This window comes from Lepidochelys olivacea (genome assembly GCF_965140295.1).
Source record: "Lepidochelys olivacea isolate rLepOli2 genome assembly, chromosome: 10".
Classification (NCBI taxonomy): domain Eukaryota; kingdom Metazoa; phylum Chordata; order Testudines; family Cheloniidae; genus Lepidochelys; species Lepidochelys olivacea.
The window spans coordinates 84,894,672-84,909,563 of record NC_140420.1 but is presented as its reverse complement, the minus strand read 5'-3'; the positions used below and the strand labels follow the sequence as shown (position 1 = coordinate 84,909,563).

At 60.6% G+C, this 14,892-nt stretch overlaps 1 protein-coding gene across 1 annotated transcript in view; it reads left to right on the top strand.

Annotated features, from left to right (window-relative positions):
• The first annotated feature begins 1,850 nt into the window (after nt 1–1,850).
• Nucleotides 1,851–14,892, top strand: part of FES (FES proto-oncogene, tyrosine kinase) — a 37,794-nt gene continuing 24,752 nt past the window's right edge. Inside the window, exons 1-8 of the mRNA XM_084642205.1 lie at nt 1,851–1,954; nt 4,459–4,738; nt 9,504–9,677; nt 10,620–10,716; nt 12,366–12,549; nt 13,424–13,561; nt 14,410–14,529; nt 14,682–14,804. Of these exons, the coding sequence (XP_084498331.1) occupies nt 4,514–4,738; nt 9,504–9,677; nt 10,620–10,716; nt 12,366–12,549; nt 13,424–13,561; nt 14,410–14,529; nt 14,682–14,804 (1,061 nt within the window). The 5' untranslated portion in view covers nt 1,851–1,954; nt 4,459–4,513. The remainder of the gene's footprint in view (nt 1,955–4,458; nt 4,739–9,503; nt 9,678–10,619; nt 10,717–12,365; nt 12,550–13,423; nt 13,562–14,409; nt 14,530–14,681; nt 14,805–14,892) is intronic.

The following is a 14,892-nucleotide window of genomic DNA, read 5'->3' as shown; positions in this document are numbered from 1 at the left end:
TACAACTGTTTGTCTCCTCTGGGCCACATCCTGACACGGAAACTCCACAGACTGAACTGGTCAGACGCTTTTGCTGGCACTGGTTCTGGTTAGTAGCCATAGTGAAATCTAACGCCATTAGTAGCTCATCCGCTCTCTCGGTGAGCCAGGCTCGGCTTCCAGAGGGCCCAGTCTCCACTGAGGTGGTTCAGTGCTGGCTCCCGCGTTCCCTAGCATTATTCAGCTTCCATCCTCCTCGCTAGCAGCTGCTTCCTCTCCAGGTGCCCTGCGCAGGGAGAGATTCAGTGCAGCAGCAAGAAGTTCCAGAGCCTCGCGCTCAGTCTTTGGCCTCCTTCCCCCATCTGGCTCTGCAGGGCTGCGGCCAGCTGAGCAGCTCTAACCTGGCCCGCTGACAGCCTGTCTTGGAGGGTAGCGGGGAAGCCGAATGCGCCAGGAGCTCATGTCTATGCAGGGTCTCTGCCAGGTCAGGTGGGGCTTCTACCCCTTGCTTTCCAGCCCGTAGCCAGGCCCTGACAGCTCAGACTGATGGCTGGCTCCAAACGGCGTGTCTGGGCCTTGAGCCAGAGATGGCTAATTCCTGCGTGGGGTAAGTTCTGCAGCAGCCCCAGAGCCTGGCCACAGGAAACCCTCCTTTCAGCCCAGCCCCCGGCCCTTCTGTGCTCGCACACTGAACTGAGCTGAGCCCAGCGAGCTTTTTCCCACCCTGGGCTCCGGGCCCTCGGCGTCCCGCCCCCAGGATCCCACCCTGGGCTCCGGACCATCGGCGTCCCACCCCCAGGATCCCATCCTGGGCTCCGGACCATCGGCGTTCCACCCCCAGGATCCCATCCTGGGCTCCGAGCCCTCAGCGTCCCGCTTCCAGGATCCCATCCTGGGCTCCGGACCATCGGCGTCCCACCCCCAGGATCCCATCCTGGGCTCCGAGCCCTCGACGTCCCGCCCCCAGGATCCCACCCTGGACTCCGGGCCCTCGGCGTCCCGCCCCCAGGATCCCACTCTGGGCTCCGGACCATCGGCGTCCCGCCCCCAGGATCCCACCCTGGGCTCCGGACCATCGGCGTCCCACCCCCAGGATCCCACCCTGGGCTCCGAGCCCTCGACGTCCCGCCCCCAGGATCCCACCCTGGACTCCGGGCCCTCAGCATCCTGCCCCCAGGATCCTGCCCCCAGCTGCAGGCTCCGCGGTCGCAGAGATGGACGCATTGGAGCCGGTGTGAGGCCAGCTAACTGAAGAAGGGCCAGTGGGGCGAGGGGTAACAGAAAAGGGCTGAGGTTGGCCAGGCATGGGCTGGGAGGGTCCCAGGAGGGCTGTGCTATGTAACCCTGGACTGGCCCAGCCCAGGGACTAGCCTGCAGGGACCTGCACTGCCCTGGCCCATGGGGCTTGTCCAGCTCTCAGCAGGGAGTGCAGCTGTCCCGTTGTCTGGGGGTTGGGATGGGGGCCGGAGCAGTGCTTGAGGGTGGCATGTAGGCTTGGGGCTGAAGAAGCGGGGCATTGGGGCACAGTGCACCCTGCCCCCCTGCTGTCCCCAGGGCCCAGCAGTATTTCCTGGAGCACCAAGGAACTCCTGTCTCTTCCTTTGGCTCAGCGTGGCTTCCCCCAGATTCCCCTCAGTGACAGGGCAGGTGGGTCAGTGCCATTCTCCCAGAGCAAGTGGGGCATTGGCAGGTCTTGGTGAGTCCCAGGGTGCTTCACACCCCCTCCCCGACCCCGTTATTCTCTGCAGGGGGCTGACCGCACAGCCTGGCGCTGGTGGGGTGGGAGGGGAGCAGGAAGTGCGGGAAGTCTTGCAATGGTTTGCTGGTCAGTGTAGCGTTTCCTGTTCTTCTTTCTCAGCTGGGGTTGTGCAGTATCCAGGCTAGTGACAGAGCTGCCTGCGTGGGGCCGGGGAGCCCAGTGCCACGAGGGATTCACAGCACTCCCCTGCTTCCCGGGAGCTAGGGCTGCAGACACGTGAGTCAGCGCCAGGGTGGGGGTGCCCTTTCTTACAGCCTTGTCCTGGGCTAAGGGCTCAGCCACAGGGCACGTAGCACCCAGCCCCTCCTGTCACCGCCTGCCCCCAGGAGAAGGGCTCAATGCTGGGAGCTCTGGCCCCCGGCCCCTCCTGAGCACTGAGTCCAGAGAGGTCAGTGCTGGGGACACAACTCCCTCCCAGCCGACTCCAGTTGTAGAGGGTCAGACTGAGTCTCCCTTTCTGCCTCATTCTGCACCCCAGCCCGGGTCCTGCCCGCCACGGCTCTGCAGGAGCCTCTGGTCTCCCCTCCCCCATGGCCATGGCAGCTGCAGCCCCTCTCCTCGGGGAACAGGTCCTCAGGGCCCTTTGCCAGCAGGTGCCTGGGGCAGTGATGCCAGGGCAGAACAGGGGGCTCACTGCCCCACGGTGCCTTGTAGACAGGGCCCCTCAGAGCCATTCAGAGCGACTTCCCACCACCCCCAGTGCCCTATAGACAGGGCCCCTCAGAGCCATTCAGAGGGGCTGTCCCCTGACCCAATGGTGAATGTCCATGCAGCACCATCTGACTGGGCTGGGCTGGGCTGGGCATCAGGCTGTCCCCGGGGGGCTGGGATACCAGTGGTACTCCCCTGGCAGGTGCTGCCCGCCCACATCCTCATCCCTTAGGCTGCGTCTCTGCTCGCCTGTTACTTGCTGGTGAGCTGCTCTCCCCTCTCAGCCCCCTGGGGCCAGATCTTGCCCCCCGGAACTTCGGCCAGCTTGGGCCCCCTGGGCTCCCAGCCCTTACTACAGCCGTCAAGAATCATAGAAGATCAGGGTTGGAAGGGCCCTCTGGAGGCCATCTAGTCCAACCCCCTGCCCAGAGCAGGACCAATCCCAACTAAATCATCCCAGCCAGGGCTTTGTCAAGCCTGACCTTAAAAATGTCAAAGGATGGAGATTCCACCACCTCGCTAGGGAACCCATTCCAGTGTTTCACCACCCTCCTCCTGAAATAGTGTTTCCTAATATCCAACCTAGACCTCCCCCACTGCAACTTGAGAGCATTGCTCCTTGTTCTGTCATCTGCCACCACTGAGAACAGCCAAGCTCCATCCTCTCTGGAACCCCCCTTCAGGTAGCTGAAGGCTGTTATCAAATCCCCCCCGCACTCTTCTCTTCTGCAGACTAAACAAGCCCAGTTCCCTCAGCCTCCCCTCATAAGTCACGTGCCCCAGCCCCCTGATCATTTCCGTTGCCCTCCGCTGGACTCTCTCCAATTTGTCCACATCCTTTCTGTAGTGGGGGCCCAAAACTGGATGCAATACTCCAGGTGTGGCCTCACCAGTGTCGAATAGAGGGGAATAATCACTTCCCTCGATCTGCTGGCTATGCTCCTACTAATACAGCCCAGTATGCCGTTGGCCTTCTTGGCAACAAGGGCAAGCTGCTGACTCATATCCAGCTTCTCATTTACTGTAACCCCCAGGTCCTTTTCTGCAGAAGTGCTGCTGAGCCATTCGGTCCCTAGTCTGTAGTGGTGCATGGGATTCTTCCTTCCTAAGTGCAGGACTCTGCACTTGTCCTTGTTGAACCCCATCAGATTTCTTTTGGCCCAATCCTCCAATTTGTCTAGGTCACTCTGGACCCTATCCATACCCTCCACCTCTCCCCCAAGCTTAGTGTCATCTGCAAACTTGCTGGGGCACAGCACACCCTGCCCCTCTGCTTTGCCCCGCTCATCCTGCCCCGGGGCTGTGGGGCTCAGCCCGGCCCTGCAGTATTCCCTGGAGAGCCAAGGACTGCTGCCGTTTGCCCCCCTCTGAGGCCAGGCTGGGTGCCTCCCACTCCAGTGAGTCCATACGCCCGGGCTGGAGCCCCCTCGCCCCAGACTCTAGTGGCTTGGGGGAAGGGAGCATCCCCCCACACACTGCGTGGGGCTCCCTTGCTCGCTCACTCTGGGGCTCAGCAAGTAGCAGCAAAACCAGAGTCTATTTCTGACCCACCACTTCCTCCCTCTGTGACCTCGGAGCAGCTCTGCCTGAGAGCGGCTCCCAGCCCAGGCCGCTCACGCATGAGACTAACACCTTCCCCCATGATTTGAATCCATTTTGGAAATCAGGTTTTGTGGGGCTGTGTCAAAGTGTCACTATTGTCCAGCCAGTCAAGTCCCCCCAGAACCCATGGCCCAGGGTGGTCACTGAGCCACAAACCCCATGGCCAGATCCTCCCGATGGGGGCAGTGCCCCAAAACCCCTGCCCCCAGGGCTGCACGGCTAGGTGTCGGGGCAACAGTCCACTGGGGAATTTGTGGAACTATTCAGACCCTCCCAAAAAACAATGCGGGAGAGGCGAGCCTGGAAAATGCAAAGGGGACCTGACCACAGGCAAATGAGCTGGGGAAGCTGCAGCAGGCTTGGGGATGGGGCACAGGGTGGTGGCTTGGGGGCTGGTATACGGTTCACACCCGGCGCCAGGGGAAGGGGCATTCTCGGGTGACTGTTCTACTCATGGCCTCCAACAGCATCGCCCCTGCCTGCTGTGGGGGGGAGAGGAGCCGGCTCTCTGCAGCTCGTGCCATGGGCTTGGGGATGGAGCTGTGCAGCCCCCAGGCACACAGCGCCCTGCTGCGGCTGCAGGACTCTGAGCTGCGCCTCCTGGAGCTGATGAAGAAGTGGATGGTGCAGCGAGCCAAGAGCGACAGGGAGTACGCGGCCCTGCTGCACAACACATTCTGCCAGCTGGAGAAGCAGGAGGGCTTCGGGCAGCCCCTGCCAGGAGACTACAGAAGCCAGATCAGTGAGGTAGGATTGCCCCAGGCTGGGTCAGCTCTGTAGGCAGAGACCCTGCAGCCATCCGGCCCCGACCCCTGGGCACGGAGAGCCAAGCTGGGGGAGGCAAAGGAGGGGCTGGCGGAGCGGGCACACTGCAGGCTGTGGCTCATGCTGGCTCCAAAGACTCCGAGAAGAGGGCATGTGGGGATGCAACAGAAACCCCTTTCAGAGGAGCAGCCGTGTTAGCCTGTATCCGCAAAAAGAAAAGGAGGACTTCTGGCACCTTAGAGACTAACCAATTTATTTGAGCATAAGCTTTCATGGGCTACAGCTCATTTCATTGGATGCATTCAGTGGAAAATACAGTGGGGAGATTTATATACACAGAGAACATAAAACAATGGGTGTTACCATACAGACTGTAAGGAGAGTGATCAGGTGAGGTGAGCTATTACCAGCAGGAGAGAAAAAAACCCTTTTGTAGTGCTAATCAAGGTGGGCCATTTCCAGCAGTTGACAAGACTGTGTGAGGAACAGTGGGGGGAGGGGGAAATAAACATGGGGAAATAGTTTTACTTTGTGTAATGACCCATCCACTCCCAGTCTCTATTCAAGCCTAAGTTAATGGTGTCCAGTTTGCAAATTAATTCCAATTAATCAGTTTCTCCTTGGAGTCTGTTTTTGTAGTTTTTTGTTGTAATTTTGTGAGTTTTAGGTCTGTAATCGAGTGACCAGAGAGATGGAAGTGTTCTCCGACTGGTTTATGAATGTTATAATTCTTGACGACTGATTTGTGTCCATTTATTCTTTTACGTAGAGACTGTCCAGTCTGGCCAATGTACATGGCAGAGGGGCATTGCTGGCACACGATGGCATATATCACATTGGTGGATGTGCAGGTGAACGAGCCTCTGATAGTGTGGCTGATGTTATTAGGCCCTGTGATGGTGTCCCCTGAATAGATATGTGGGCACAATTGGCAACGGGCTTTGTTGCAAGGATAAGTTCCTGGGTTAGTGGTTCTGTTGTGTGGTTGCTGGTTAGTATTTGCTTCAGGCTGGGGGGCTGTCTGTAGGCAAGGACTGGCCTGTCTCCCATGATCTGTGAAAGTGATGGGTCGTCCTTCAGGATAGGTTGTAGATCCTTGATGATGCACTGGAGAGGTTTTAGTTGGAGGCTGAAGGTGACGGCTAGTGGCTTTCTGTTACTGTCTTTGTTGGGCCTGTCCTGTAGTAGGTGACTTCTGGGAACTCTTCTGGCTCTGTCAATCTGTTTCTTCACTTCAGCAGGTGGGTATTGTAGTTGTAAGAACGCTTGATAGAGATCTTCGCAAAAAGAAAAGGAGGACTTGTGGCACCTTAGAGACTAACCAATTTATTAGAGCATAAGCTTTCGTGAGCTACAGCTCACTTCCTCAGATGCATATCGTGGAAACTGCAGCAGGCTTTATATATACACAGAGAATATGAAACAATACCTATTCCCACCCCACTGTCCTGCTGGTAATAGCTTATCTAAAGTGATTTCCAGCACAAATCCAGGTTTTCTCACCCTCCACCCCCCCACACAAATTCACTCTCCTGCTGGTGATAGCCCATCCAAAGTGACAACTCTTTACACAATGTGCATGACAATCAAGCTGGGCTATTTCCTGCATAAATCCAGGTTCTCACATCCCCCCACCCCCATACACACAGAAACTCACTCTCCTGCTGGTAATAGCTCATCCAAACTGACCACTCTTCAAGTTAAAATCCAAGTTATACTCACCAACAACCACATACCACACAACAGAACCACTAACCCAGGAACTTATCCTTGCAACAAAGCCCGTTGCCAACTGTGCCCACATATCTATTCAGGGGACACCATCACAGGGCCTAATAACATCAGCCACACTATCAGAGGCTCGTTCACCTGCACATCCACCAATGTGATATATGCCATCATGTGCCAGCAATGCCCCTCTGCCATGTACATTGGTCAAACTGGACAGTCTCTACGTAAAAGAATAAATGGACACAAATCAGATGTCAAGAATTGTAACATTCATAAACCAGTCGGAGAACACTTCAATCTCTCTGGTCACGCGATCACAGACATGAAGGTCGCTATCTTAAAACAAAAAAACTTCAAATCCAGACTCCAGCGAGAAACTGCTGAATTGGAATTCATTTGCAAATTGGATACTATTAATTTAGGCTTAAATAGAGACTTGGAGTGGCTAAGTCATTATGCAAGGTAGCCTGTTTCCTCTTGTTTTTTCCTACCCCCCCCCCCCAGATGTTCTGGTTTAACTTGGATTTTAACTTGAAGAGTGGTCAGTTTGGATGAGCTATTACCAGCAGGAGAGTGAGTTTCTGTGTGTATGGGGGTGGGGGGATGTGAGAACCTGGATTTATGCAGGAAATAGCCCAGCTTGATTGTCATGCACATTGTGTAAAGAGTTGTCACTTTGGATGGGCTATCACCAGCAGGAGAGTGAATTTGTGTGGGGGGGTGGAGGGTGAGAAAACCTGGATTTGTGCTGGAAATCACTTTAGATAAGCTATTACCAGCAGGACAGTGGGGTGGGAATAGGTATTGTTTCATATTCTCTGTGTATATATAAAGCCTGCTGCAGTTTCCACGATATGCATCTGAGGAAGTGAGCTGTAGCTCACGAAAGCTTATGCTCTAATAAATTGGTTAGTCTCTAAGGTGCCACAAGTCCTCCTTTTCTTTTTGCGAATACAGACTAACACGGCTGCTACTCTGAAACCTGATAGAGATCTTGTAGCTGTTTGTCTCTGTCTGAGGGGTGGAGCAAATGCGTTTGTATTGTAGAGCTTGGCTGTAGATGATAGATCGTGTGGTGTGGTCAGGGTGAGAGCTGGAGGCATGCAGGTAGGAATAGCGGTCAGTAGGTTTCCGGTATAGGGTGGTGTTTATGTGACCATCGCTTATTAGCACCGTAGTGTCCAGGAAGTGGATCTCTTGTGTGGACTGGTCCAGGCTGAGGTTGGTGGTGGGATGGAAATTGTTGAAATCATGGTGGAATTCCTCAAGGGCTTCTTTTCCATGGGTCCAGATGATGAAGATGTCATCAATATAGCGCAAGTAGAGTAGGGGCATTAGGGGACGAGAGCTGAGGAAGCGTTGTTCTAAATCAGCCATAAATATGTTGGCATCCTGTGGGGCCATGCGGGTACCCATAGCAGTGCTGCTGACTTGAAGGTATACATTGTCCCCAGATGTGACATAGTTATGGGTGAGGACAAAGTCCAAACCCCTTTGCGTTCCCTGTTCCTGGGACGGGTGTCAGCAGAGAGGGGCCCCTGCTGCGTAAGGGGCCGGAAGGCAGCCCATTCCCATCAGACAGCACACCCAGGGCCCTGAGCACTGTGGGGCCATCGCAGGACCCTGGGCCCCACCCCGTGCTCAGTTCGGGCTGCCCCTTGCCCCGGTGGGGAAGGTGCTGGCTGCAGCTCTGAGGCTGCTCTAGCTGATGCTGTGGGGCAGACGCAGGAGGTGCAAAGGCAGGTGAAAGCCCCCCGGGCTTTACTTCTCTGGGCCGGACCAGGCTGGGCCCCGCAGAGGTGCTGCTGAGTGCGAGGAGCCCCGGAGCCATCCCTCAAAGTGCCCTTGGGCGCAGCGAGGGAGGGCAGCACAGCGGGTACCTGTAGCATGGCTGGGACTCTTCCCGCCGGTACCCAGGGCTGTGGGCACCTCATTCCCACCTGCCTTCAGCTCCCGACCCCCCGCTCTAGCTCCAGCCCAACAACACAAGTTGCCGTGGGCCCCATTCTCGCTTTCCAGGCTAGCACCAGCCCCCAGCCCTACAAGCATCTCCCTGCAGGGCCCAGCCCCGGGGGACAAGTCTCAGAGCCAGGCCAGCTGACAGGCTCGTGGGGCTTGGGCTGTGGGCTACGACTGGCAGTGTCGGGTTTGGGCTTGGGTCGGACAGCAGGGTTGGAGCCCCGCCGTTTCAAAGCCCACACTCCAGCCATTGACTATAACAGGGTTTAAAAGAGAACTGGATACATCCATGGAGGTTAAGTCCACTAATGGCTATTAGCCAGGATGGGTGAGGAATGGTGTCCCTAGCCTCCGTTTGTCAGAGGGTGGAGATGGATGGCAGGAGAGAGATCACTAGGTCCTTACCTGTTTGGTTCACTCCCTCTGGGGCACCTGGCCTTGGCCACCGTCGGCAGACAGGACACTGGGCTGGATGGACCTTAGGTCTCCCCCGGAGACTTTACCCTCACTGGATTAGCCCTGTGCTCAGACTCAGTGGGCATCCCCGGGGCCCCTGAAGGGCTCAGGACACATGTACACAGACCGACAGACAGACACAGATGGACCGACAGCTCGGCCCCAGGCCCAGAGCACATCGCTATCTGGGGAGCTCGGGAGCTCCTGTGTGGTGGATGCACTGCAATTTTGCACGGAGGGCGGCCAGCATGAGCCAGGTGTTCAGTAGAGACCTCATGGGACACTCTGGGGTGCCCTGTATGTACCTCTGCCCCAGGGGCTCACTGTAAACCCATGGCACCTCTGGGCCCTCTGCCAGCTGGCACCAAGAGGGCCTGGGTCAGAGATCTCAGTCACCCCCAGAGCCCAGCTGGGCCCCTGGAGTCTGCTCAGGCCCCCCAGAAAATACCCCTCGGCTTCCCCATTGCCCTCCCCTAGGCTCCCCCACACTCAGCCACACGAGCTCCTCTGCCCCCATGCTACTGCCTCCCCCACACACTCTCAGCCCCTGCAAGCTCCCGCCGTGCTCCCGGCCCCGCTGAGCTCTCCCCTCTCCTGGCAGTCCTGGTGGGTGCTGGCGAACCAGACGGAGGTGCTGAGCCAGATCCTGCAGCGCCATGCGGAGGACCTGGCCGCCGGGCCCCTGAGCAAGCTGAGCCTGCTGATCCGCGACAAGCAGCGGCTCCGCAAGGCCTACAGCGAGCAGTGGCAGCAGCTGAGCCAGGACTATGTCAGGGTAGGAAGGGCCCCGTGCCCCCACCAGCAGGGCCCCCAGCGACCCCCAACCCCTGGGGCTGCTCCAGGGCGCCGTACCCAGCGGGGCCCCTGCCCGGCCAGCCTCACGGGAGCTGTGGGCAGCGTGGAGCGGCAGGCGTGAGGCCCTCTCTGCCATGGGGCCGGGTGTTTCCTCGCCCGGGAGAGGCCCTTCTTCCCTGGGGCAACTGCGGCCTGGCGCCCTCATTCCCGGGCTGCCTGCTGAACCAGGCCTGGGATACTCTGCCGGGGCCAAGCGCTGCCTCTGGCTCCGGCCACCACTCTGCCGGGTTTGCCCGCCCACCCCGGCCTCCCCCCGACTCTGCCCGCCCACCCCGGCGTCCGCCTGGCTCTGCCCACCCCCCATGGCTCTGCTCACCCCCCATTATCTCCCACAGGCTCTGCCGGACCCCCCCACAATCTCCCCCGGTTCTGCCCCCCCCGCCCCCCCGACTCTGCCCACCCCCCCGGCCTTCCCCCGACTCTGCCCGCCCCCCCAGCCTCCGCCTGGCTCTGCCCGCCCCCCCGGCCTGCCCCCGACTCTGCCCGCCCCCCCGGCCTCCCCCTGGCTCTGCCCGCCCCCCTGGCATCCGCCTGGCTCTGCCTGCCCCCCATGGCTCTGCTCACCCCCCATTATCTCCCACAGGCTCTGCCGGACCCCCCCACAATCTCCCCCGGTTCTGCCCCCGCAGCCTTCCCTGGCTCTGCCCGCCCCCCATGATCTTCATCGGGCTCTGCCCACCCCTCACATCCTCCCCCGGCTCTGCCCATCCCCCTCATTGCCCTGGCCTCTGCCCAACTCCCCAATCACCCCTCCGGTCTCTGTCCTGTCCCCCAGTCACCTCCCTTGGGGCTCTGCCCAGCCCCTGCTGTGGGGCACAGGGGGTTACGCTCCTCACACCAAGCGTTTCTGTGTCATTCACAGACAAACCAGCAGGAGCTGGAGAAGCTGAAGTCGCAGTACCGGAGCCTGGCCCGGGACAGTGCCCAGGCCAAGCGCAAGTTCCAGGAGGCCAGCAAAGGTGGGTGCCCTGCCCCACCCCTGCCCCACGCTGCTCCCAGCCTGAGCTGGGGTGAGTGGCACTGAGGGGAGCACCAAGCTTGCCCGGGATGCCAGCAATGGGGCTGCTCTGGCTGAGGCCAGGCCTGACCCCCAAGCTCCCTGCGGCTCTGCCACTCCCTGGCTCTGGCTGCTAGCAAGGCTCTTCTGTCCCGGCGTCCCCAGGCGATGCTCTGGAACTGCTCCCTGCGAAGCCAGTCAGGACTCTGGGGGAGTCTCCTCTCTGGGAGCAGCCTGTCTGCAGGACCCACAGCTCACACGGCTTCCCCCTTCCTGGGTCTAACCTTGGAGCATTCAGCCTCCTCTGCCCCTCTGTGCGCTTCCCACAGCGAGTCCGCTCAGGTGGGGTCTTGGGGAAGCCAGAGGGTCCTGCCCCCCAACTCCGCAGTCAGACGGGACTCTCAGCCAGCCAGTAACACAGAAGGTTTATTAGACGACAGGGACACAGCGTAGGGCAGAGCTCGTTAGCACAGAAATCTGTGACTTTCAGCCAAGTCCATCTTGGGGGGAGGGGAGCCCCCTGAGCCCCAAGCCAGCCGACTGACTCGCTTCCAGCTGCCTGGCCCCTGCCCTGTCAGTTGCTCCTCCTCTGGCCTTTGTTTTGCTTCCCAGCCAGAGTCACCTGGTTGCATCCCCCTCCTGGGTCTCAGGTGATGAAGGGGCGGCCACAGCATCCATGCAGGCAGCTGGAGCAACCCCCACAAAGGTCACACATGCTTATTCCCACCACCTAGGCATCGGTGTAATACACAGGGAAACAGGCATACACGGCATTCATGCAAAACAGTAAGACTCACATACAGCATAGCAAGGGGAAATCCCCACTTCCTCATACCTTGCAAACTCAGCCTGCTCTGCTGGTCCGTGACCCCGCTGGCCAGTCCCCCGGGCTGCGCTCCCTAGAGTTGCCAACTTTCTATTCACACAGAACTGAACACCTCTGCCCCACCCCTTCTCCGAGGCCCCGCCCATGCTTGCTCCACACCACCCCCCCCCACCCCCCACCCCCCCCCGTCGCTCGCTCTCCCCCACCGTCACTTGCTTTCACTGGGCTGGGGCAGGGGGTTGGGGTGTGGCGGGGGGAGAGCTCTGGCTGGGGCCGAGGATGAGCGGTTTGGGGTGCGGGAGGGGATTCCAGGCTGGACCGGGGGGGTTGGGGTGCAGGGGGTTGGGATGCAAGTTCCTGGCAGCACTTACCACAGCTCCGAGGAAGTGGCCGCCAGGCCCCTGTGCCCTCTAGGTGCATGGGCGGCCAGGCAGTTCTGCAGGGTGTGCACTGCCTTTGCACCGCAGGCACCTCCCCCTGCAGCGCCCATTGGTCACAGTTCCCGGCCAGTGGGAGCTGCGGAGCCGGTACTCGGGGCAGAGGCAGCGCGTGGAGCCTCCCAGTCCCTGATTGCCCCAGGCCCCCGCTGGGCCGCTGACTGGACTTTTAACGGCCCGGTCGTTGGTGCTGGCCAGAACCGCCAGGGTCCCTTTTCCACTGGGCGTTCCAGTCAAAAACCGGACACCTGGCAACGCTAGTTGGCAACGCTAGGCCCAGCAGGGGCCGCGGGGAATTGGGCTGGGGTGCCTCTCCCAGGACTTCCCCAGCTGCCGCTCTCCCCCCAGACAAGGACCGGGACAAGGCCAAGGACAAGTACGTGCGGAGCCTGTGGAAGCTCTACGCCCTGCACAACCAGTACGTGCTGGCCCTCAAGGCTGCCGAGCTGCACCATACGCTGCACTTCCAGCAGGCGCTGCCCGCCCTGCACCGCTCCCTGCATGGCCTGCACCAGGAGATGGCGCTTGTCCTGTAAGAGCCCCGCCCCGGCATTCCCACCCCCTGCTGCTGCCACCGGCATACCCACCCCCACCGCTGGCATTCCCACCCCCTGCTGCTGCCACCGGCATACCCACCCCCACCGCTGGCATACCCACCCCCACCGCCAGCATACCCAGCTCCCTGCCACTGGCATTCCCACCCCCTGCTGCCGGCATTCCCACCCCCACTGCTGGCATACCCAGCCCCTGCTGCTGCCACTAGCATACCCACCCCCACCGCTGGCATTCCCACCCCCTGCTGCCGGCATACCCAGCCCCTGCCATACCCAGCCCCTGCCGCTGGCATACCCAGCCCCTGCCGCCAGCATACCCAGCCCCTGCCGCCAGCATACCCAGCCCCTGCCATACCCAGCCCCTGCCACCGGCATACCCAGCCCCTGCCATACCCAGCCCCTGCCATACCCCTCCCCTGCCATACCCAGCCCCTGCCATACCCAGCCCCTGCCGTACCCAGCCCCTGCCGCCGGCATACCCAGCCCCTGCCATACCCAGCCCCTGCCGTACCCATGTGTGCGGCAGGGATGCTGCCCAGTGCTACCGCCACAGTGCCGGGGGATGCAGGCAGCGTGGAGGGCACAGAGAGCACAGCCGCTGCCAAGCGCACATGAGCACGCTCAGTCCGCGAGCTCCCACTTCACAGTTGCAGGCGTGTTTCTGGGGCCAACGGGGTGAGATCTGGCCTGGGGAGTCGGGCTCAGGGCCCCGTGTGCAGCTGCCCCATGGGGCTCGCCCTCCCAATAGGCCCAGGCCACCAGGGGAGAGGGCTCACGGCAGTGTCGGTGGCAGGCCTGGCTGGGGGCTGTGGCTGGGGGGATGGTCCGGGCTATGGTACCTGTGCCCCACAGGAAGGAGATCCTGCAGGAGTACGCCGAGGTCAGCAGCCTGGTTCAGGAGGAGGTGGGCTCCGTGCACCAGGAGATCACCCGCGCCATCCAGGCGATCGATCCCGCGACAGAATACGACAGCTTCCTCCAGCAGCACAGGTACGGCTCCTCCCGCCCCCCCACGCTCGGAGCTACACCCCGCTTCTGAACAGCCGCCTGGAGGAACCGCTCCCAAGGGCCCGCTTTGCTTTCCAGTGGGGCCCGCAGCCTCCCCGCCTCCTGGGCTCCAGCCGCCTGCTTCCCCCTGCGAGCCCCATGGAGCAGAGTCTGGGGAGCCTTGTGCTCTGCAGGGATCGAGGCATCCAGCCAGGAGTTGCAGGGCTCCTGGTACGCTGGAAGGCCTGAGGACAGCACAGGGAAGCCAAGGTTAAATCACCGTCCGTTCTGGCCACCGTTAGCGCAATGCCCCAGCCAGGCTGCAGTAACCCCCCCATCGGGCTCTGGTGCTCCTGGGCTCCTTAGTGCCCGGGGGAGAGCAGCCACTTCCCCAGAGCCCACACTGTGCCCTGCCTGTCCCAGCTCAGGCCCCTGTTCTCAAGCTGGGGTCTCCCTGCTGCGGGGGCACCTCCTCCCGCTGGGGTGGTTTGCTAGATCCTGGTCTCTCTGGGATTCTGCACTGCCGTGGAGTCACTTTCAGCAGATTCCAGCCCCTGGCCCAAACAGCTGGCCACACCCTCCCCTCATGGCCTGCGCTGCCCGCAAGAGCAAATGTAACACATTTCCCCACTGGGCAGCAATGCAAAGTGTGGGGGAAACTGAGGCACACACAGGATTCATAGACATGCCGGACAATTCCCACTTTGTCAGAGTCCTGCCCTCCTGGGGGTGGATGCTGGCAGGGCAGGGCACCGAAAGGCAGCAGGGATTCCCCGTTCCTGCCCCAGGTCTGTGTGTGCAGCCAGGGCTGGAGGCTGGTTTTAAGCACGCTCAGAGCACTGTCCCCCTAGGTGTGTGAGCGAGATCCCGCCCAGGGTGACCTTCGACGAGAGCCTGCTGGAGGAGAGCGAGAACCTGGAGGCCGACGAGCTGCAGCTGAATGAGCTGACAATAGAGAGCGTGCAGCACACGTGGGTACAGGGCAGGGGCGGGCACCGGGACGTGAGGGTCCCTGGGAGGGCTGTAGCACTGGGCCCTGGGCAGCCACTGGCTGGCTCCCGAACCCCAGGGGGTGTCAGGCCCAGCAGGGGACCCCCGGACTAGATGGTGCTATCTCTTGCAGCCTGACGGCCATGGAGGAGGAACTAGCCACTGCCACGCAGACCATGAGCAGCAAAGGGCAGCGTGTCCAGGACCTGCAGGCCGAGCTCCTGGGCGAGGAGCAGAGCGTGGGGCCCCGGGAGCGGTGAGATGGGGGGAGGGATGTAATGATGCTGGTTCTGGTGGGACCCAATTCAGGACAAATTGCTTCAAGCAGGGCAGTTACAGCCCAA